Raw genomic sequence first — 22,898 nt, forward strand, 5'->3', positions numbered from 1 at the left:
CTCAGTAAAGGCGCACTCTAAACTGTTACAATTTTGCAACATTTAGTTGATACATTTTTCAGCACCATCTCTGGAGTATTAGCAACTATTGTATCAATTCTAACAGCTGCCTGTAATGAAACCCAGAGATTCTGCTCAGCAGGGACAAAGATAAGAAACGTATCTAAACGTATCAATTTAGAACAGTTTACAGGGTCCCCCCCAGAGCTGCTTTAGAAGGTGAAAAATGACACTTTACACTTCAATATTAGAAAACCGCTGACACATATAAAGTAATTGGAAAAAGTCATTATTTCTGGTGATCGATCTGAAAACAACTAGTTGTTTGAAGGTGAACCACCCCTTTAAGAAGTTTGGCCTGAACTTCTTCCCCCTTCCCACGTCCCTTGTGCTTTCCCTTTAATTTCTTAAAAACATCCATCTACTTACAGGAAATAAGTTCCCTGTACCATTTCTTTGTGAATTTTCCCCTTTCTCTTCTTACCCTTATCTTAATTTATTGCCCATTCCTGGAGTTGTGGTTTGTAAACATTACTTCCCTTTAACTTCTTGTTGCTCCTGATCTTCATTCTTTTTCTCCCATTCCTCCCCTTTACTTTTGTATTTCACCTTTCCTGATCTTAAGGCTCTTATCAAAAATTTACCTTCTCAGCCCTCTTCCCTGGCACCATCAACCCCTCTTCCTTCTCCCCACTTGCCTTAACTTAGGGTGCACTCTTGGGGGGAATTCTCTGCTTTCCTTTGCTAACATTTCTCCCCGCCTCATCTTTCTCACTTCTATCTTCTATCTCCTTTCCTCACTTTTCCTGCTTCTGCATCATTACCTGCCTCCTCCATAGGGATGTCGCGGACTGTTCGCCCGCGAACTAATTCGCGCGAACATCGACTATTCGCGTTCGGCGAATGTTCGCGAACGTCGCGCGACGTTCGCCAATTTGGGTTCGCCTTAGCTGGCGCTTATTTTTGCCCTCTCACCCCAGACCAGCAGATACATGGCAGCCAATCAGGAAGCTCTCCCTCCTGGACCACCCCCACACCCCCTGGACCACTCCCCTTCCATATATAAACTGAAGCCCTGCAGCGTTTTTTCATTCTGCCTGTGTGTGCTTGGAAGAGCTAGTGTAGGGAGAGAGCTGTTAGTGATTTGAGGGACAGTTGCTAGTAACTTTGCTGGCTAGTAATCTACTTGATACTGCTCTGTATTGTAGGGACAGAACTCTGCAGGGATTTGAGGGACATTTTAGGTTAGGTAGCTTTGCTGGCTAGTAATCTACCTTCTACTGCAGTGCTCTGTATGTAGCTGCTGTGGGCAGCTGTCCTGCTGCTGATCTCTCATCTGCATCTGTTCTTCAAACAACTGCCACCTAGCTGTCTAAATATCAATAATAATACCGTCTCCAGAAACACCACCCGAGTGACGTTTTTCAAGCAGCAATAATATATTCCGTATCCAACGGCTGTAGTGTATACGTTGACCTTGCAGGCATTATTTGCCCAGTCTTTAACCAAGTGCCACCTAGCTGTGTGAGCTTTTTCACATTCCGTGTCCAGAAACATCACCTGAGTGACGTAGTGTGATTTCTGCCCTTTACAGCACAAAACGCAGCGCTGTGTCAACAATGGATTTTTCAGATACATTTTTGCCCTTGATCCCCCTCTGGCATGCCACTGTCCAGGTCGTTGCACCCTTTAAACAACTTTAAAATCATTTTTCTGGCCAGAAATGTCTTTTCTAGCTTTTAAAATTCGCCTTCCCATTGAAGTCTATGGGGTTCGCGACGTTCGCGAACTATTCGCATGTTTTGTCGCAAGTTCGCGAATATGTTCGCGAACATTTTTTCCGCCGTTCGCTACATCCCTACTCCTCCACTCTTCTCTGCTCCATTACAGAACCTATACTAGCTGAAAGCATTCCTCCTCTACCCTCGGGTAAGCCTAAGTGATATTATGCCAGGAGTCTGGGCACTCATGGTGTGTGGCCCAAGGTACCGCACAGGTTGCATCGAATTTTACTGCACTCTTTGCTGACGTGCCCTTGGGCCCCACACAACACACATACCTTGTTCTCACAGTCACTGCCAAGATGGACATTTTGACCGACACCTAAAACACAGACAAAGCTGCCCTGACTAGAACCAGGAATCTCCTTCCTTCCCTATGAGAAGTAATCACAGGGGGTCCAAATAATGTAACTCCTGGCAAAATTAGGGAGTTGTCATGTCTTTACTGCCACTTTCTGTGCTTGCAATCATTCAGGTTGTCTATCCAAATGCACAGGACAATAGAAAGGTGACCATACCATATATAGTTCCTTGCATCAGTACATTTGGCTTGCAGGACAATTAGTTACTACTGTACAGGCTTTGCCCATGTATGACCATCTTTAAAGAGTCCTCTTGCCGATACATGGCATGAAAGTGCAACGAAGCAGGGAAGTGTAAATTATAGTGTACCTAAATTAGATTGGATGCAATCACACACATCTCTTTTAAATACAGTGTCATTTCTGTTGTACAGATTTCATCAGCCTCTTATCCCTGCCAAGAAAGTATTTTATTTAAGGACCTCATTAACTAAATTCATGGAAACCTTCTTTTACTAAATATAATTGCAAATGTGTACTTCCAGTCCTGGACTGGCAATCTGTGAGAGTCACTGTGGAGTGGGCTGATGGGAAGCTGGTTGGGCCTATTTGTACTTGAAATGCCAGAGCCTATTTTGACTTCCAGTCCAGACCTGTGTACTTCTAATAAATTGTTTCTGAATTAAATATAGTTACAGCTATTTATATAACCAGCCTTGCTGACCTCTCCAATCGTTAATTGGTTGCTTAGCAACTTTGCACTGTTACCATAGTTTTTAATCTATGTAAGTCCAACAAGCCCACAGTGTTGCCAGAAAAGTGGCTTAAATCACAAGCAATTATAGTAAACCATGTAACACAGGCACAGACTCACAGTTCTCTGTGAGAATTTTATTAAAATCCTTGCTCATCAAAGAAGAATTTTTTTTTTCTAGAAATACATCTTTTTTAAGAAAATTCTTTTAAGAAATGCCAAATTTTAAGGGATTTAGTTGCCCTTTAGGTTATACCTAGTGCAGTGTGAGAGATTTAATGCTGCCATTTCTAAAAAAAAAACCACACTCTCCCATTCAAAAGAAAAATGTTTACATAAAGGATTTCAAAAATACAATCATTTAAAAGTGGTTTCAATTTATTTAAAACAATTATATGAAATATACTTGATGTATATATAAATGTATGTGAGAAACGTTTGTCTGGTGTTTTATACACTAATACACAGTCGTCGTGGATTGTAATTGTACGAGATTCAATTGACTGTGTCTTTACTACTGTTCCGTGTGAATATAGCCTAGCTAGTTCAGAGAGGCAAAATAAGTACAATAAAAAAGCTGCAGTTTAAAGTGCTTTCATATGTTGCTTACAAAATTCAGCCTGTGCTGAGGGGGTTAAAGTTAAGGGCAGTGGGTGGAGTGAGTAACCAGGTCCTATCAGAGGAAAGCTTGTTGTGACCAATGAGGTGTTAGATTACATGGCTAACCAGGAAGTGCTGGGAGATTGCCGGTGGCTGATGCATGTTGTGTGAATAGGTGAAAATGAACAAGGATTGTCAAGATTCTCATGAACCTCAGTCACTTTCGGTACTTCCGGTCTGCCTGTTGGGGGGTGTTTTTCGGGTATAATAGGGTTGTCACCTTGTTCCCAAATTAGAATGCAAGCTATATTAACACCTTAGAATGTCTATAGTAACATGCATATGTAGTAATACCTGTCATTCTACTTTGTTTACTTCTGGAGCTTGTGACATGTCTGACATGTCTGAGCTTTAACAAGAAAACCGAATTCTGTGCTTAGGTATTAGTTGTAACTATAACAGGGACTATGGGAACTGTAATGAAATTGTGCAACTTTCGTGCTGTAAATGTTTACGGAAGTTAAGTAACATATTGTCATTCTCTCAAATCGTTTAATGGTTTAAGGAGTCCTTCATTAATAAATGTACAAGTTGAGTAGCTCAGCTAGTGTAGAAGTACATGTACCAAAATGTGGTTTTTACAGGAGCATCGAGGGACTGTATTTTAAAGGCGTAATCCATCCAAACACTGATTTGTGCATAGAGAAGTAAAATCTATTTCTAAGTTACTTTCCAATATCCAAAAAGTAAACATTTTCAGTGGTTTTAAAAGTATGTGTAAAAAGTACAAGCAGTTTTGGTTATTTTGTGTATTCTTTTTATATGCAAACAATTGTTTTTCGGTAAAGGATCTCTTTTAAAAATGTTTATTTTACCCTGCTATAGAATGGCCTATTATTAACAACTTTTGTTCTTCTTGGTCTTTATTTTAGTTGTTGTTTTTTTTTTTTTAATTGTCTTCCTATTTCGCCTCTTTCCAGCTTGTAATTTAAAGGGGCTATCTTTTAGTATGATGTAGGGAGTAATGGTCTGAGGCAATGTGCAATTGGTTTTCATTTTTTATTATTAGTGTTTTTTCAGTTAATGAGCTTTTTATTCAGCAGCTTTCCAGGTGGTAGTTTCAGCAATCTGGTTACTAGGGTCCAAATTACCCTAGCAACCATACTTTGATTTAAATAGGAAACTGGAATATGAATAGGAGAGGACCTGAATAGAAAGATGAATAATAAAAAGTAGTTATAATATTTGTAGCTTAACCGAGTATTGTTTTTTCAGATGGGACCAGTGACCCCCTTGTGAAAGCTGGAAAGACAAAAAAAGCTAATTAATTATTGTAAGTTAAAAAACGGAAAAAAAAATGAATGAAGACAAACTGAAAAGTTGCTTAGAAGTAGCCATTCTATAAGATACTAGGGGGCAGATGTAAGAAGGGTCGAATATCGAGGGTTAATTAACCCTCGATATTCGACTAGGAACTAAAATCGTTCGACTTCGAATATCGAAGTCGAACGATTTAGCGCAAATCCTGCGATCGAAGGATTATAATACAACGATCGAAGGAATATCCTTCGATCAAAAAATCACAGGCAAGCCTATGGGGACCTTCCCCATAGGCTAACATTGACTTCGGTAGCTTTTAGCTGCCGAAGTAGGGGGTCGAAGTTTTTCTTAAAGAGACAGTACTTCGACTATCGAATGGTTGAATAGTCGAACGATTTTTAGTTCGAATCATTCGATTCGAAGTCGAAGTAGTAGTCGAAGGTCGAAGTAGCCCATTCAATGGTCGAAGTAGCCCAAAAAACACTTCGAAATTCGACGTTTTTTTAATTCGAATCCTTCACTCGAGCTTTGTAAATGTGCCCCTAAAAGTTAACTTAAAAGTGAGCTACTCGTTTACCAGTGATGCACTGATTGGTTCAAGAATGTCACATGTCCATCTCCTGTTCCCTGGCTATGGAACTTCTTCACAGCATCATAAATATGAGTTTTTTTGGACAAGTGAAGATGAATAAAAGCTTCTTTATTTACCAACAATTAGCAGTGCATAATGTCCTTACTACTGACGCGTTTCGTGCCTCCTGGCACTTCAGCATATAAATGAGTACTGAGTACTTGAGTTCATAAGAATTTTGTTTAATTTTTATATACGGTATCCTAAAAAAGTGTCCCTTTAAACTGCCCTGGCTTTGAGGCTTTGTCCTAGAGTCATATTTTAATATGTCTTGGCAGTTGTCCTTGTGGAGAGAAGATAGATTTCTCCAAAAATATATGTTTCTATTTCTGGGAAAAAGTGCCTCTTCTGTATTCAATAAATTAAATCTGTTTGCTCAGCATCCTTTAGCAAGGGTCTTAAAAATCATTCACTGAAGGCACACAAGCAGTTGAGTTGCTCTTCTGTGTATAAGAGCCACAAGAGGACGTGTGTAGCAAGTATTTTAGTTTTTTATCTGAGCTGCGGCTCCTCTCACTGCCTCATCTACCAGTCTAGCAGCACATTACATTTTCCGTATGGATGGATCAGCTATGATCTTTATGAAGTTCTGTTGAGGCTAACCTCCCCAAGCTGACGTTACATTGGCATGAACTATCCAGACTGCCTGACAAAATCTGGAATAGTAGGTCTAGCTTTAGAATAGTGGGCATGGCCAAAATCACAGCAGGTGCACTGTTCATCTCTCTGCTGTTTAGGAATGTAGCTACTTTTTTTTTGATATTTTTGACTGTAATATGATCACACGGTAAAAATAAGAACTTTAGTCTTTAATTGCAATGCATGTAAAATTGTTAGTAATTTCAACTTATATTATTATGCACATTTTTAAATCTGTAAACATTGCAAATTATTATTCTGGTAAAACTTTGTTTTTGTAGATGGCAGAACAGGTGACAGAAGCAACAGCATCTGGCGTGTTCTGTAGCAGAATACTTAATATGGTGAATACAGGGGATGTTAATGCTATCATTCTAGCTCAGAGACACATGTAAGTACATATACTGTATCTTTACAACATATATATATATATATATATATATATATACACACAGGTATGGGATGTCTTATATGGAAACCCATTCCAGAAAGCTCAAAATTACGGGAAGACCATCTCCCATAAACTCCATTCTATGCAAATAATCCTGATCTTTAAAATATGGTTTCTCTTTTCTTTGTAATAATATAAAAATAATCAAGAGACCACACACCAAAACATAACCCAAAACATAAAATGTAATGTAGTCAAAAATATTAAAGGTGATATATGGACAATTTATGGCTTTTTAAATCAACACATTATTTATGTCCTTCTATTGTTGTTTTCATGTATATGTATATGCAGGTGTAGACGTATAGTCGAATTTTTTTTTTTTTTTAAACATTTATTTATTAAACCAATGCAAAGCCTTATATCTCAAAGCATACAAATTTGAGTTCTTAAAGGGCCAAAGCATGATAAATCTCGAAAATCGAATTAGAATATTTTTTTTTAAAAAAACTCAAATCGAATTTGAATAACTCTCTAGTTTTGTTTTGTCTTCTTGGAATCAGTTGGGCTGATTTACTAACATAGGTGCTAAATTGCACCAGTTTCCAGAAGCAATCAGTGAGCAATTAGTTTAGATCAGGCAGTTACAAGATTCTGACTTGCAGCTCTGGTTAACGATGCAATTTAACAACTATGTTAGATAATGAGATTGACTATGGATCATAGCTGACGGAAAATGCGCCTATAATGCACACATTTGAGAGTATTCCAGCTATTGTCACTATCTTTTTATTTATTTTTTGGATTTGAGTAAGCTTTGCACCATTACTTCAAATTAGTCCCCCCTACCTAATATTTATTAGTTAAGGCTAATAATGCCTCCATTACAGAGACATTTTCATCACAGTTGAAAGTACATTTTTTGAATTGCTACTGCATTACTTTTTTTTTTGTGATCATCTTTCCAGGCTTGATCGTTTTGAGAAAACCAATGAAATGTTGCTCAATTTCAATGGTCTCTCCAATGTACGATTGCAACAGATGAGTGATCGGTTTGCACATCACACCAGGACACTGGTGGAAATGAAGAAAGACTTGGACATCATCTTTAGAAGAATCAGGTATGAGGTTTGGAATTTATATTCTTCCAGTGACCAAAGTCTTCTCTAATTGCAGACATATATATGTAAGTGAAGCTATTATTATTATTTCATTCTAGTGAGGTCCAGTAGGCTAATTTCTGGGCTGCAGCCATCTGAAGAAATAAAACTTCCACAGTAATTGATAGGGGAAGTCAAAAAGGATGACCGTAGGTACATGTTTAGTAGTAGACAAGTCGCATCTGTCATAGGGTAAAAGTTCATAAATGCACTAAAAATGGCACATTATGCACCCTGCATTTGCCCCTCCACTGTTAGAGATCAATTGCAATATGGTTTTAAATGCCTGCATTTTGTTTTCAAGCAGCAGAATATTTTTAAAACATATGGCATACATGATTTTCTCAATGCTACAGTTCTCAAGGATAAAAATGCCTTGGTTGATGCTCCCTCGCTAGGGAACTATTGTGAGGATGAAAATCTCTCATGGAAATAAGAAACTTAATACAGGTATAGAATCTGTTATCCAGAAAACTCAGAATGATGGAATTGCCATCTCCCATAGACTACATTTAAATCAAATAATTCAGTATTTTAAAATAGATTTCCTTTTTTCTCTATAATAATAAAACAGAACCTTATACATGATCATGACTAAGGTATAATGAATCCTTATTGGAGGCAAAACAATCCTATTGGATTTATTTAATGTTTAAATTATGTTTTAAATGTATGGGGAGCCAAATGACGGAAAACCCCATTCCTGAGCATTCTGGATAACCGGTTCCATACCTGTATATAACCAGTTAAAAATTCTGTACCATATCTCAAATAATCAAGTTACTCTTTACTACCACCCTCTTTGCAGTCTGTCTCTGCAGGTGGCCATACACGCACCAATATTTATCGTACAAAAGATATCTGACCGATATCAGTAAAAAACCTTGGATATTTAACCAGGCACCTTTTCGTACCATTTTGTGTAAAAAAATTAGAATGTACCAGTGCGTTATACTTATTTAGATATAAAAGAACTGTGCTTAAAAAAGTAGTGTTTCAGGCTGATTTATTGAATATTTCTGCAAAACCCCTTATAATCCCTCCCTTCTCTTCCACTTCCTGAACTATTCCTAGGAACTACTTTAAAAGATAATATAAATTTTTAGCACCATGTAAAAGCAACACCTTATATTACTTATAATTGCCTACAAAATTAGGGTTTTAGGATTTATTCTATATGTCCCCTTTAATGCTGAATCGTCAGATATGCAGGTAAAAACAAAAATCTGATGTTAGAGTGGACGAAAGATTTTTCGTGCCTAACTTTTGGTACCCCAAGCATAAAAGCACTTTCCTTCTCCTTTAAAGGAGAACTAAACCCTAAAAATGATTATGGCTAAAAATGCCATATTTTATATACTGTACTTATTGCAGCAGCCTAAAGTTTCAGCTTCTCAATAGCAGCAATGATCCAGGAATTCAAACTTGTCACCATCTTGGAAAATGTATGCAAAATTCACATGCTTGGTGGGCTTTGAGCAACTGTTGAGAAGCTAAGCTTAGGGGTCATCGCAAATTATCAATCAGAAAATGGGGTTGGCCTGAAATATAAGCTGATGCTACAAGGCTGATTATTAAATTCTAATGTTAGTAGCATTGGTTTCTGTGCTGACATAGTAATTATCTGTATTAAATACTAATCAGTATTATATTGTGACATTTATATTCCATGTGTACTGTATATTCTGAGTCCCTAAGCTTGATAATTGATGGCAGCACAGAGCATGGGCAGTGAATCAGTGAATAGAAGATGAAAAGGACTGCAGAAGCCCAAAACATAATTTACAACATTTATAGCCTACTTCTTTAATTAAGTTTTACTTAAAAAAAATATTTAAAAAAAAACATTTAGCTCTGATACATTGTGTAGGCAAATGGAGCACACACCAATGTATTTGACCTAACCGTGATTCAAACTCTAACTTTGACCTATGCATGGAAACAGATTACTTAAATGTGGGTACTGACGTGTAACTTAATAATGGTACAGAATGAGATGAAGCCCATAATACATTTTTGTGATAGTGCCCTATTTAGCAGATGCTAGCACTAGCATTATGTCATTACATTGGTATCCCCTAGCATTCCTGCTGAAAAACAGCACATTTTAATTCAAATAATAGGAGGCATCTGTAGGTTGGGGCTTGACCACTGCAGTTTTCTCCCAAATGTTAGATCAGCACATGTACATTGACTAAGTTCTATATGTTGAACAATTCCCTGGGCAGTAAGAGACTTAACATCATCTACAACTAGAATACACATTTTTATCTGAAATATATAATGCTACCTAGAAACAAGTTATCAGTTTATTTTTCTTCTCACTCATGCAGGATGTTAAAAGGGAAACTGGCAAAGCAATATCCAGAGTCTTTCAATAGTAAGTTTCTCTTTATTCAGTCCTATATACAATAATGGTTAAAGCATTATCATCTGTAGGATTTAGTGTTGTAAATTCAAAAATAATCAAGGAAATACTGAATAACTTAATGACAAATGATAAAAGCTTGCATCTTGCATGTGATTTGACTGGCATAGCTTCTATAGTTATATTCAGTTATATGCAAAGGGTAAGTTGTATGTACCATCTGCTCAAAGCAGGTGTAAAGAACATTACACCCTTGTGCCAGAACATACTGTATAAATCCAAGCACTTGGCAATTTTAAGGGTGCATTTCTGCATTCAGTTTTGAACCTTGCACTGTGCCTTGCTATAGTAAATGAGCCTTTAAGTCTAAGCCCTTACTGTAAGACTGTATTGCTTTAGAGCAATGTGCTCCTGGTTGATCAACACTGGGGAGACTAGGCACTGGATGCGAAGTTGCCATACACGGCAGATGCCAACCTGCTGTGTTGCTCTGCATTCTAAAGAAGGAACAGGGGAAGGGGACAGCCTTCTTGGGAATGATATATTTGGTTGAGGAGGGTAACCTGTGCAGCGATGGTGGTAGGGGTTCTTTGTACATTTGCATGTTTTTGTGTATTGCAATTAACATTGGTATTCTGTTAAAATTTCACAGATGTTCATGAATCTCCCATTCTAGAAGATGATGATGATTTTGACCCAACCCCCAAAAGTGCTGCAACCACAATTGCGACATCAGAACAAAGCACAGAGTCCTGTGACACAAGCCCCTCTATCATTTCACCTGCTATGAGCCAGGACTTTGAGGACTTATCCCAGGCTCCTTCTGACACTCCATCTGTCAATGGGCAGATACTGACAGATGAAGAGTTGGTCCATGAGGATTAGCAGACTATAGGGTGAAAGCCACAAAATTATGTCTAAATTATGGTTGTTTGCTTTTTTCTCAACCTCCAGCACAATGCATTGTCATCCTTCTTCCACCAAGGAATTCTTGTTATGCTGCCTGGAAATAAGCAACCCTGCATTGTCAAGTATTCGTAAGAAGCAAAACTTGGGTCAGTGTTGAGTAAAAGGATGGTTGATACCAGATTCAAGACTGAGCTAGCTCTTCCTAGGACTCTTAGCTGTTGTTTTTGGGAAAGGTATTTCTGCACGCTTGGCTCACTTTTGATACCATGACTTCCCACCTCTCCTTTCTTGTCTTTTTTAGAACACACGCTTGTACATTAAACTTATTTCTTTTTCCTTTTTTGGTCAACAATTCTGTTACTCCCTTTTGCTAATGCTGTTTCTTAACTAGATTTTATTCTCAATTTTATGCCCATTTCTGTGTTTCTAGTATCATGTTCACTTCTTCTCTCATGTTGTTGGGCTTGTGTTCCCTGTGTCTTTTGATCATGTCTGAATTTTGTCAGAAAAGATCATTTGTACATTAAACTTATTTCTTTTTCCTTTTTTGGTCAACAATTCTGTTACTCCCTTTTGCTAATGCTGTTTCTTAACTAGATTTTATTCTCAATTTTATGCCCATTTCTGTGTTTCTAGTATCATGTTCACTTCTTCTCTCATGTTGTTGGGCTTGTGTTCCCTGTGTCTTTTGATCATGTCTGAATTTTGTCAGAAAAGATCATATTTGCCTCTTTTGTCATATTGGCCATTTCTGTGTATCTGGTAAAAAATAATGCAGGGAAATGCCATTTTTTTCATGAACCGCACAATCACAAATTTACTTCTTCCTCGCTGATTGCATTTAATCAGGCTCAAGCCTTGGGTCACAAAGTTTAATGTAAGAAGACTTTCTAAAAAGTGTTAAAAAAAAGCTATATATATCATTTTCAAAGCAAAAGATTAGACATCCCAAGACAGTACATATCTGTATCTGCTTGAAACAGAAGTGTTATTTGCAGTGACAAAATCATGGTATTTAGCACTTATTTAATTATTAATTATTTTTAAGTTTTTTCAGCATCCCTTACAATAAAATGAAATAATTTGTAACCAATATTTGCTGGCTTTGAAATGAAAATGGATAGATATATTCACCTGCTTCAAGTATGTGTGGTTTTTTTTTTTGAATATACATGAATTAATCAATTTTTCGAGCAAAACCCACCGAAAAAACCCGGACATCATGAAGGCTACAAACATCTTCAAATGGTTCAAGGAACCTGCCATTGACTTCTACATGGCCTCAACAGGTTGTAGCTGGAGTATTTTTGAATTTAAGCTATTTCCAGCTTCTGGGTATAATAAATCTCGAGTTTTGACTGAAAAATACCCTCGTAAAAACATGAATTTTTCAGGTAAAAACACCTCAACCTTTAATAAATTACCCCCCAAATGTCTGGGTGAAAGGTTCATTTTAAGAGTAATAAATTGTGACATTTCAATAATCTTAACACAGAAAACAATACATAGCAGCAGTTCTATGTAGTAGAAGAATTTGCTGTACTTTCTGTATCCAACCCAGATATTAAGATGTTCTACAAAATACAACTTGCCTTTATCTCATGCCACATGTTTTTACTTCCATGCTTTAGTACACACTGTTGAAGACAATAGAAAAAAAATGTTACTGTTAAAAAGATGTCAAACACTACAGCAGATGAGCTAATGTGTGCCTCTCCCACTTAATTTCATGAGCTGCTGCTGAGCTATATCAGGAATTCCAGAGCAGTGCAGTATTCTTGCCATAAGGGCAGATTAATGCACAGGGGCCCAGTGTGATCAGTGGCCTATCTAGCTTTTTCCAATTATTTCTATTTTCTTTTAATATTTATTTTTATATGCGCAACTGGGTCTGGTCATGAACACCCATTGGAAAGAAGAAGGCAAGGAGTGTGTGTGCAGATCTAGTAACGTTACATGCACTCATCGAACATGAGCCAGTGTAGAGAGCACAGGTTCATGTGTGCATGGATGTGCATGCATCCAAACCCAGCAGTAGCATAGAAGGGAGGCCTGTGTGGATGTAGTCTAGAGCCACATCCACATCATTAATCCAATACATCCCCTGTACCTTGATGGTGGCCCTGGCCACTGGAGCTTACAATCTTATTTCCATATTTCATTCACACACTAGTATCAATTTCATCAGAAGAATGATATAGTGAATAAAGTATCCCCTATTGTAAAATATAAGGATATTATAAGTCACTGAGGGGTTCCATGACCATATATTATACAGGTCATGGAACTCCAAGGTTACTTCTAATATTCCCATATTTTCCAACAAGGGGTACTTTATTTATTATAATACACAAGTTTTAGGGAGTCATTGACAAAAATGACATCACTACTCACCGTTTATAACTGATGACATCACTAATCACTGTTTTGAGGATATAATTTACACGATAGTCATGGCTTTTGTGTATTATATATTGACCGGATAAAAACACGAGGCAGAAGGCCGAGTGTTTTTATACAGGTCATAGAAATCCGAGGTAACTTCTAATATCCTCATATTTTGCAACTGGGGGTACTTTATTTATTATAATACACACATTTCAGTGAGTCATGTGACAGAGATGACATCAGAACTCACCGTTTATAACTGATGACATAAGAACTCACCGTTTATAAGGAGATAATTTACAAGATATTCATAGCTTTTGTGTATTATAACTGAATATTTTTTGAGTCAGCATGGGAGGAAACATACATACCCTCAAAATAAAATAACACATAATATGGTCTTGTATGCACTTGCATTAGGGAAAGCACAAAACCCACGTATAATGTACAGTGATCAGGAAGAACATAGCTTAAAGCAGTGATCCCCAACTAGTAGCTCGTGAGCAACACATTGCTCCCAGTGGCCTCAAAGCAGGAACTTATTTTTGAATTTCTGGTTTTGTTGCATAAAAACTAGGAGTACTGCCAAACAGATCCTGTAGGCTGCTAGTCCACACAGGAGCTACCCAATAGTCATTTAGGGTTGCCACCTTTTCTGAAAAATAATACCGGCCTTCCTATATTTTTATGAATTTTCCCTATAAATAACATTGGCATCAAACAACATTTTTACCGACCAGGCCAGGTGGCAACCCTATAGCCAATTATAGTCTTTATTTGGCACCACCCAGGAACATTTTTCATGCTTGTGTTGCTCCCCAACTCTTTTTACATCTGAATATTGCTCATGGGTGGAAAAGGTTGGGGACCCCCGGCTAGGGTTGCCACCTTTTCTGGAAAAAAATACCGGCCTTCCTATATAGTCATCTTTTTTTTCCCTATTAATAACATTTGGATCAGCCATTATTTTTACCAACCAGGCAGGTAAAATATCGGCCAGGTGGCAACCCAACATGTACCGCACTTCTAAAATCTGTTCTAATAGAAACCTTCACTCACACCTGTGTTCTCTTCCCTCAGTTATCAGCTGTCCTCCTTCATTACTCTTTTTGCCAAAATCCCTATTAGAGTGTGAATAAAATTATTTCAACCACAGAAATGTAATGAAGCCCATTTTTAAAAACAACCCCAATGCTAAATCAAATTACTCCAGAAGATTCTGATTTGTAAATGAACGATTTTATTCACGTTCGTTAAAGTGATTTAAAAGAACAGTAACACCAAAAAAAATGAAAGCAGTTTAAAGTAAACATATAATATACTGTTAGCTTGCACTGGTAAAAGCCGTTTGTTTGCTTCAGAAAGACTGCTATAGTTTATATAAACAAGCTGCTGAGTAGCCATGGGGATAGCCATTCAAGCACAGGCTTCACAGTAGATAACAGATTAGTACTACTATAGTTTATATAAAAAAGCTGCTGTGTAGCCATGGGGGCAGCCAATCAAGCATAGGATACACAGTAGATAACAGATAAGTACTACTATAGTTTATATAGACAAACTGCTGTGTAGCCAGGGGGCAGCCATTCAAGCTGAGACAAAGGAGAAATGGCACAGGTTACACAGCACATAACAGATAAGCTCTGTTCAATACAATGGTGTTCTATCTATAATGTACTATATTATCTGTACCTCTGTTGCACAAAGGGACAAAAGGTATTCATCATACCACAGGAAGAGACAGGCAAGAGAAAGCAAGTGCCCGGGGAAAGGCGACATCTTGAAATGTAATTCACAATGTTCTTTCTCTGCAGTAACAGACCATGATGTTATTAGAGGCTTAACAAAAATAAAGTTGTGAATTGCATGGGAGAAGTGAGAGTGTGGGCTGCACTAAGGTCCTTTATAAGAGATATGTACCCTGTGGCCCTAAGGCTAGTGGTGTAACTACCTATCAGCAGACCCTGTGACCCCAGGGGACTAGAGGGCCCCTAGTAAAGACTCTGCTACCCTCCCTACTGCCAGCACTGCTCTGTCCAATCCATGTATTCAGGTGCATGGGCCAGGTTTGTGCAGTCACATGACATGAATTTGGCCACAAAACATTGTTTGCAGTTGGATAAAAAGTATCTGGTAATACATAGAGAAGAATGAAGACAAAGCAAAAGAAGCTAAGGGGCTCAAAGCATGAGGAAAAAAATAAATGTTAGCCAAGAGGGAAATGGTACAGAAGGTTTTGGGGCCACTGCAACTTTTTGTAAACAGCGACATATGGGCTACTGGTGTCAAATAGTCCTTAAAGAGAAACTGACAACAGAAATTAAACCTTTTTATCATGTATTTTAACACTGTCTTTGCATTCTATGTATAATTTTGCCATAAAAGTATTTGCAGATGCTTTAGCATTACCTATCTGATCCCCCAAGTTCCTCTATGAGGGGGCTGACATATTTGAGCTTCAATAGTCTGTTAGCATTAGAAACTCTAACTGACATGTTGAGAAGGGACAGTCAGGTTTAGGAACTTCAAGTAACAATTACTTACAAAAGCAGCCCTATCTGCAAAAAATTATCAATATGAGACATAGGTAACTTTTGATGTACGTTTAATACTTTGAATAATATTTTTTTAATGCTAGTATCACTTTAAAGAAAGGGTATATCATGCAATAAGTTAAAGAGACCCTTTGCCCCTCCTGTCCCCTCCACTTATGTTAATAAAGGTCAGGCCCTTAAATACTTCACCTGTGCACATATTCTGGCTTATATGGGGTGAAATAGGGTACGGACGGCTTTCTTGACTGAACCAAAAACTGGCGTATGGTGAGCGCAGTGTGTGGGGCTCCTTCCATCCTGAAATTTTTCTTCCATCCTGAAATGCTTGCACTGCCAAAGTAACGCTCTTCACATTTTTGTGAATTAGCGTAGTGGTAATGAATTTAGCCTGTGGCATGAAGCGTTCACGGGCGACAATTTGCCCTTTAGTGAAAATCTGCCCCCCTAGACCTAGTTGTATAGTTAAATTGGGTTGAAACAGTCTATCAAGTTCAACCCCTCCAAATGAAAACCCAGCATCCATACACACACCCCTCTATATTTTCACATAAATTCTATATACCCATATCTATGCTAAATATAAAGCTTAGTATCACAATAGCCTTTGATATTATGTCTGTCCAAAAAATCATCCAAGCCATTCTTAAAGGCATTAACTGAATCAGCATCACAACATCACCCGGCAGTGCATTCCACAACCTCACTGCCCTGACTGTGAAGAACCCCCTACGTTGCTTCAAATGAAAGTTATTTTCTTCTAGTCTAAAGGGGTGGCCTCTGGTATGGTGATCCACTTTATGGGTAGAAAGGTCCCCTGCTATTTGTCTATAATGTCCTCTAATGTACAACCTTGACAGTCTCCCCTCATAATTTAAGTCATCCATCCCTCTAACCAATTTAGTTGCGCGTCTGTGCACTCTCTCCAGCTCATTTATATCCTTCTTAAAGGGGAAGGAAACCTAGTCGGCGCAAACCCCCCAGCCCCCCTCCCGTTTGTTGCCCACCCTCCCTCCTCCCACCTGGCCTACCCGTCCCGCTGGGCAAATGCCCCTAACATGTCACTTACCCTTCTGCGCAGGTCCAGTCCAGGGAGTTCACAGACGACATCTTCTTCCACGCGATCTTCTTCCTGCTTTGAACGGCGCATGCGCAGTAGGATCATTTCGCCGGTACGATCTACTGCGCATGCGCGATCCTACTGCGCATGCGCCAAAACGCCGTTCACAGCAGGAAGAAGATCGTGTGGAAGAAGATGTCGTCGGTGAACTCCCTGGACTGGACCTGCGCAGAAGGGTAAGTAAGTTAGTGGCATTTGCCCAGCGGGACGGGTAGGCCAGGGGGGAGGAAGGAGGGTGGGCAACAAACGGGAGGGGGGTGGGGGGTTTGCGCCGACTAGGTTTCCTTCCCCTTTAAGGACTGGAGCCCAAAACTGCACTGCATACTCCAGATGAAGCCTTACCAGGGACCTATAAAGAGGCACAATCAGTGTTGGACTGGCCCACAGGGATACCAGGAAAACTCCCGGTGGGCCCAGGTGTCAGTGCGCCCTCATGCTGATAAACATTTGGCCTATTTCATGAACAGTCCCTATTTCTATGAGAATAAAGAGGCAAAATAAATTGCATAATACATTATAATATGGGAGAATAGAGGTTGAGTGAGGAAGAATAATAGTACTGAGAGTGGGCCCCTGGTCTAAGGTTTTTGGGTGGGCCACTGGTGTCCCAGTCCGGCACTGCTAATAATTAAAATCCAGACGAAGTGTCGACTGCCAATAACAAAGATGGCCTTCACCTCCTCCCCTATTCAACGTTATAGACTAAGATTTAGCCAATACGAGTCATGCTGGCAGCTGAAATGCAGGAAGAGACGTCCCCTCGAGCCCCGCCTGCACGTTCTCAGGGAAGACGAAATTTCCGCTTCCTTTCTTTCCTTTTCTAGTCAGTCGGCCGCCGTGCGGGTGGGTATTCTGCATGGCTGTGTTCCTTCTATTACTAAGTTGGCACCGGGGGTCGCAGTGCGAGTGGTCATAGTGTGAGGGTGATGCCTGAGTCCTTACACGTGCCTTCTCTCTATATCCCAAATCTCTCCGCTGCCGAGAGAGGAGCTTTACAGGCCGCGTTGCACATATGAGCGCATGGCGTGCTGCTGGATTAGGCCGCTCTTACCAAACTCCTCTTTTTTTCAGTATACTAATGACAGATACGTAAATGCCTGGGCAGCTCAGTTATGTATGCTATCGTGCAACCGGTTTTACTATTGTACAATTACCAGCATCTGATTATTAATTGGATGTATCTCTAGCTGTTACTACTGCTCCCTTACTGGCATAGGCTTAACTCTAGAGGCAGCATCCCAAGTGGTTTTAGGGGACTCAGGAGGTACAAGGCCAGTAAATAAAGCCACTTCTTCCAACCCTTGAGTTGTAGTTGGGTTATCCCAGATGTTGCTGGTTGGCTGCTTGATATTTCTGATCGAGTTAATTAACCTAATACAGGTTTAAAACTTTTTAGAATGGTTTGTCCCTCTTGCTTGCTTATGTCCTTTAGAAATGGTGTTCTCCACATTTGTCATTTTTCATCTTATGTATCAAAATAGCCTACTTATTTGTGAAATTTGAGGCTATGCTGAGATTGTGAAGCACTTGTATGTTTAGCTTAATTCATGCAAGTATATTATTGCAACAACTTCCAGCAATCGGTTTATGTACATACAAGCCACCTGTTAAGTATTGGTCAGTTAACAGCCATTGGATTTAATATACAGTAGAACCCCCATTTTACGTTTTTCAGGGGACCAGAAAAAAAAAGGTGGAAAATGTAAAATCAGGGAAAAGTATTTGCATAATATATAGGTGGGACCACAAAACAACAATGTAAAATGAGGGAAAATTTAAAATCATCGGATGTAAAATGGGGGTTCTACTGTATATGTAAAAATGTATGATTCAGATAGGGTATTCAAACATTAAAGGAACTATATATGTAAAATAAGCTCAGATCTTTCCTTTAAACTAGGACACTGGTAACATTCAATGCAGGTATATTTTCTAAGAACAATTCATCTTCCCAAGTGGTATTTTCTTACATTTTTAAATACTCATCTATGGTTAAAGGGATGGGCAGTGGGCAATTTATTGTGAATCTGCTAGATCAAACGTGTGCAGTACAATTCTCACTTTATACACAGTTGAATCATTAAAGCTTAAGGTTGTCTTCCAGGGGAAAAAAAATGCAAGTTGCGCTATTTTTTTTTTCCAAAGCTTTATTTTTCTACATTTTTTAAAAATACCTGCTTCACCTTGTGGTAACTCCAAACATCGAGAGAGAGACCTAGAGATCCTGTACTTTGTTTTAAATATATATTTTGAAGCATTTAGTGTTATCAGAATGTTGTGTAACATCAAATCTGTCAATCCATGAATTGCACTTGTTCATTTTGGAAGTGTCAAACTATTTCCATAAACCTGCTATATTGGCATGGACCAAAATATTGTATTCTTGTATCTGTAGTCTTAGCAATTTTTCTTTTTGTCCTTACAGTAAACGGGAAGATGCAAATCTTTGTAAAAACCCTTACTGGGAAAACCATCACCCTTGAGGTTGAGCCCAGTGATACTATTGAAAATGTGAAGGCTAAAATCCAGGATAAGGAAGGTAAGTTGGATGCCTATATTTAAGAAAGATCTATACTAGACAGCTAGTAATGCAAAGAGGGTGAATGTCCAAGGGTAGTCATGCAGTGCTAATTACTAGTTATGGAAATAATGTAATAGATGTTACTCTAACTGAGCTCTTACTATCAATTTTGAAATTAATTTCCCAAAGCATTGGCTAACTGCAATTGACACCGTTATGTGACCTAGGTTATTATAGCATTAGCAACTAAGAAGAATTTCTATCTAATGATATGAAAAAGTATCTGATACACATGTATAATCTAGAGGCATATTCACTTTCATTAAGGAAAGCACAAAGGCCACATATAGGAGCCTATTTATCATGCTGTGTAAAACAGTGGAGAAAAACTGGTGATCAGTATGTGACTTTTAAAGTCTAATTGCTGGTTGGTTGCTCTTGGCAGCATCACTGGAGATGTTTCTCTTCAATTTTTTGCACAGCATGATAAATAGGCTCCATAATGTACATTGATCAGGAAGAATATTGGGGTAGAACACTGCCAGTTTGCCAATCAGTGGTGAAATACTAGGGTAAATATTAGTGCAGCCCTGAAACTTAATGAATTTATCAGAAGTCCAATATCTTTCAGATGATCAATCCAGAAATTAAACTGACGTGGACATGGTTAATGTGGTTGCTTTAAAGTGTTGATTACTGTCCAGTCACACAAAACATGTAGCCAATAGTTTAAGTCCAGATGAGATCTTGATTGGCAATAGTGAAGCTTGTGCTTTGTGATGCACCGAATCCAGGATTCGGTTTAGGATTATGTGGTTTTTGGCAGGATTCAGATTCGGCTGAATCCTTCTACCTGGCCAAACTGAATCCTAATTTGCATATACAAATTAGGGTCAGGAAGGTAAATCGGGTGACTTTTTGTCACAAAACAAGAAAGTAAAAAAAATGTTTTCCCCTTCCCACCCCTAATTTGCATATGCAAATTAGGATTCAGTTCGGTATTCAGACGAATTTTTTGAAAAGGGATTTGGTGGTTCGGATGAATCCAAAATAGTGGATTTGATGTATCCCTAATTGCTAGTAACAGATGGCTTTCAAATCCTTGGGTAACTGCAACTTAAATGAAATGAACAATGTGTGAAATGGGATCCAGAGGCATTTCAGTAGAATAGTGTAGTTTGTACCCAGATTACCAAGAGTAAATAGTTTTTCTTAAACTGTACTTGGTAAATACTTTTTTTCACAATTCTATTCACCCTATATGACCCTACATTTGCGGATGATTTTTCCCAGATAGTCTGTAAGTTGTAGTGCAAGTGAATGCTAAATTTTTCTTCTCTCTCAGGTATTCCCCCTGACCAGCAGCGTCTGATCTTTGCTGGTAAACAGCTTGAAGATGGACGCACTCTATCTGACTATAACATCCAGAAAGGTACAGTTCTTAATATACTGAACAGAAGAGTATTTGTCTTGAGAGATGCATTTCCATCATTAGGTGATAATTGTCCCCATTAACCATAACTAGCTATGGTTCAAATTAGAATACAGGGAGTCCCTGAGTTACAAACATCCGACTTACAAACAACTCACACTTACAAATGGAGGCTATCACAGTAATGTACTGAGGTTTGCTTGACCTTTATTAGCATTTAGCTTTAATAAACCACCCGCACCAACCCCCCCTGGTGTCTGTTTTCTGCTGCGGAGCACAGAAATGTAAAAATAAAAATGCACAGAAAAACAGGTAAAGATATAGTAAGACAAACATCTAAGTTGCATTCCTCGCATTTAACCTGGAAACTGCCTGTATTCTCGTTTATATAGCCTACTGAATTTTACTTGCTCTCTCAGGAACCAATTTATCCTCTTCAAATCTAAAATAAATTTTATCTGAGGCATTCAGTTTTTGTACTTGTCTCTGTTGCATCATGCTTTAAGACTACTGTAATTAAAAAAAAAATGCCATCGACATGGATTTATGCTAGTTTCCTGATAGCTCCTGTGCATGTTTTAAAATACCTTGTCAATGGCATAATTTAATTATATAAGACCTAAAGGGGGATCATCTGTGACTCACACTCCATTGATTCTATAAAAATGCATTCTGTATAAATTGTATAAAAGTTTTTGGATTACGTAAAGTTATATTAATGCAACTCTTATTAAATGTTAAAAGGCATGGTGTAAGTTTTAGTGTATTCAAAGCTGGATGATTGTGTAGTGTAATATTTGAATTTCTTAACCTGAACTTTAGAGTCTACATTGCACCTGGTGTTGCGTCTGCGTGGAGGTATCATTGAGCCTTCTCTTCGCCAACTTGCTCAAAAATACAACTGTGACAAAATGATTTGCCGCAAGTAAGATCTTTGTGCTTTCGTTCTTAAGAGAAATCTTTGCATTGTGTGTGCGTGCTAAAACGGGGATGACAAATTTTAAAATGTTGAGTGCAGCTTATGTAGTTTCAGATGCTGTCTAGTGAAAAGCATGCACCTGGGTATTGGTAATGTTCAGCAACCGATGCACCGTTCTGATGATCTGTTGTCTTTCAGGTGCTATGCCCGCCTTCACCCTCGTGCTGTAAATTGCCGTAAGAAGAAGTGTGGACACACCAATAACCTGCGTCCCAAGAAGAAGGTCAAATAAACTGACCTTTGCATGTATTGAGTTTTGTTGACAAATAAAGACGAAAAAAAGAAATTGTTTTGCTTGATTTTTTTATTATAATATTTTAGACAAAGACCCACTGTGCAGAATGCATAGGACTGTTCCATATTGGGCTGAAGTGGGGGGGGGGTGGCTTTTGGGACCTGCATGTATTGGGAGTAAGTGGGAGATGCAATGGGCTAGTTGGGAGCATAACAATCCTAGAGTAATGAAGGGAAGGAACAGGAATTATCTAGCAAGTACATTGCAGTTACATTTGTTTGCATCACAACCTTAGCTGGTATTTTTCCTAGCCAGTAAATCACTAGCTAACAACCATATTACTGTCAAGATATTGAGACTGACTAATCATCACTGCTATAAAAAGTCTGCAAACCTCTATGATATAAAGGTATTATCGGAAATTGAATAGTTCATCTGGAGGTGTGGCATGATACATGGTCAGCCAAACAAGTTAAATTGCAGGGAAAATTCCTTGGTTGCCTGTCAATATTCTAAATCTATGCCAGCAAAGGTGATGGTCTGTAAACTGAAGTGGGTTTATCTAGAAAATCTCCATGTACTTGTACATGGCATAGATGAAAGAAAAACATGAAAACTATTAGAGTTGGCTTAATATTTGATAGTGCTGTAGATTATACTGCATCTAGTACAGTACTTAAACAATACTCAGGTTGCATAATGTTTGTATGTAATATGCAAAAGTCATGAGTAACTTAAATGTCCCCTGAACCATGGAAACTTCTGTTATAAGAAATAATCTCTCTCTCTCTCTCTCTCTCTCTCTCTCTCTCTCTC

The 22,898-nt window shown here is 38.4% G+C and overlaps 3 protein-coding genes across 7 annotated transcripts in view; 2 read left to right on the top strand and 1 right to left on the bottom strand.

Annotated features, from left to right (window-relative positions):
• Nucleotides 1-22,898, bottom strand: part of fkbp8.L (FKBP prolyl isomerase 8 L homeolog) — a 450,571-nt gene that overhangs the window by 31,698 nt on the left and 395,975 nt on the right. The window lies entirely within an intron of this gene.
• Nucleotides 3,485-11,984, top strand: kxd1.L (KxDL motif containing 1 L homeolog). Of its 4 annotated transcripts, none has more exons than XM_041580968.1 (6): nt 3,494-3,663; nt 4,713-4,770; nt 6,309-6,418; nt 7,387-7,539; nt 9,912-9,958; nt 10,599-11,397. In XM_041580968.1, exons 3-6 carry the CDS (start codon nt 6,309-6,311, stop codon nt 10,829-10,831), a joined length of 543 nt encoding a protein of 180 aa, XP_041436902.1. In that variant the 5' UTR covers nt 3,494-3,663; nt 4,713-4,770; the 3' UTR covers nt 10,832-11,397.
• On the top strand, nt 17,749-22,133 carry uba52.L (ubiquitin A-52 residue ribosomal protein fusion product 1 L homeolog). 2 transcript variants are annotated; one of them, NM_001091987.1, is made up of 5 exons: nt 17,749-17,758; nt 19,341-19,454; nt 20,782-20,868; nt 21,691-21,793; nt 21,986-22,122. In NM_001091987.1, exons 2-5 carry the CDS (start codon nt 19,352-19,354, stop codon nt 22,077-22,079), a joined length of 387 nt encoding a protein of 128 aa, NP_001085456.1. In that variant the 5' UTR covers nt 17,749-17,758; nt 19,341-19,351; the 3' UTR covers nt 22,080-22,122. The 2 variants fall into 2 exon arrangements, with proteins under 2 accessions (NP_001085456.1, XP_018100471.1); XM_018244982.2 differs by lacking the exon at nt 17,749-17,758 and adding an exon at nt 17,797-17,832 and having other exon boundaries at nt 21,986-22,133.

Source organism: Xenopus laevis, chromosome 1L (genome assembly GCF_017654675.1).
Source record: "Xenopus laevis strain J_2021 chromosome 1L, Xenopus_laevis_v10.1, whole genome shotgun sequence".
Classification (NCBI taxonomy): Eukaryota; Metazoa; Chordata; class Amphibia; order Anura; family Pipidae; genus Xenopus; species Xenopus laevis.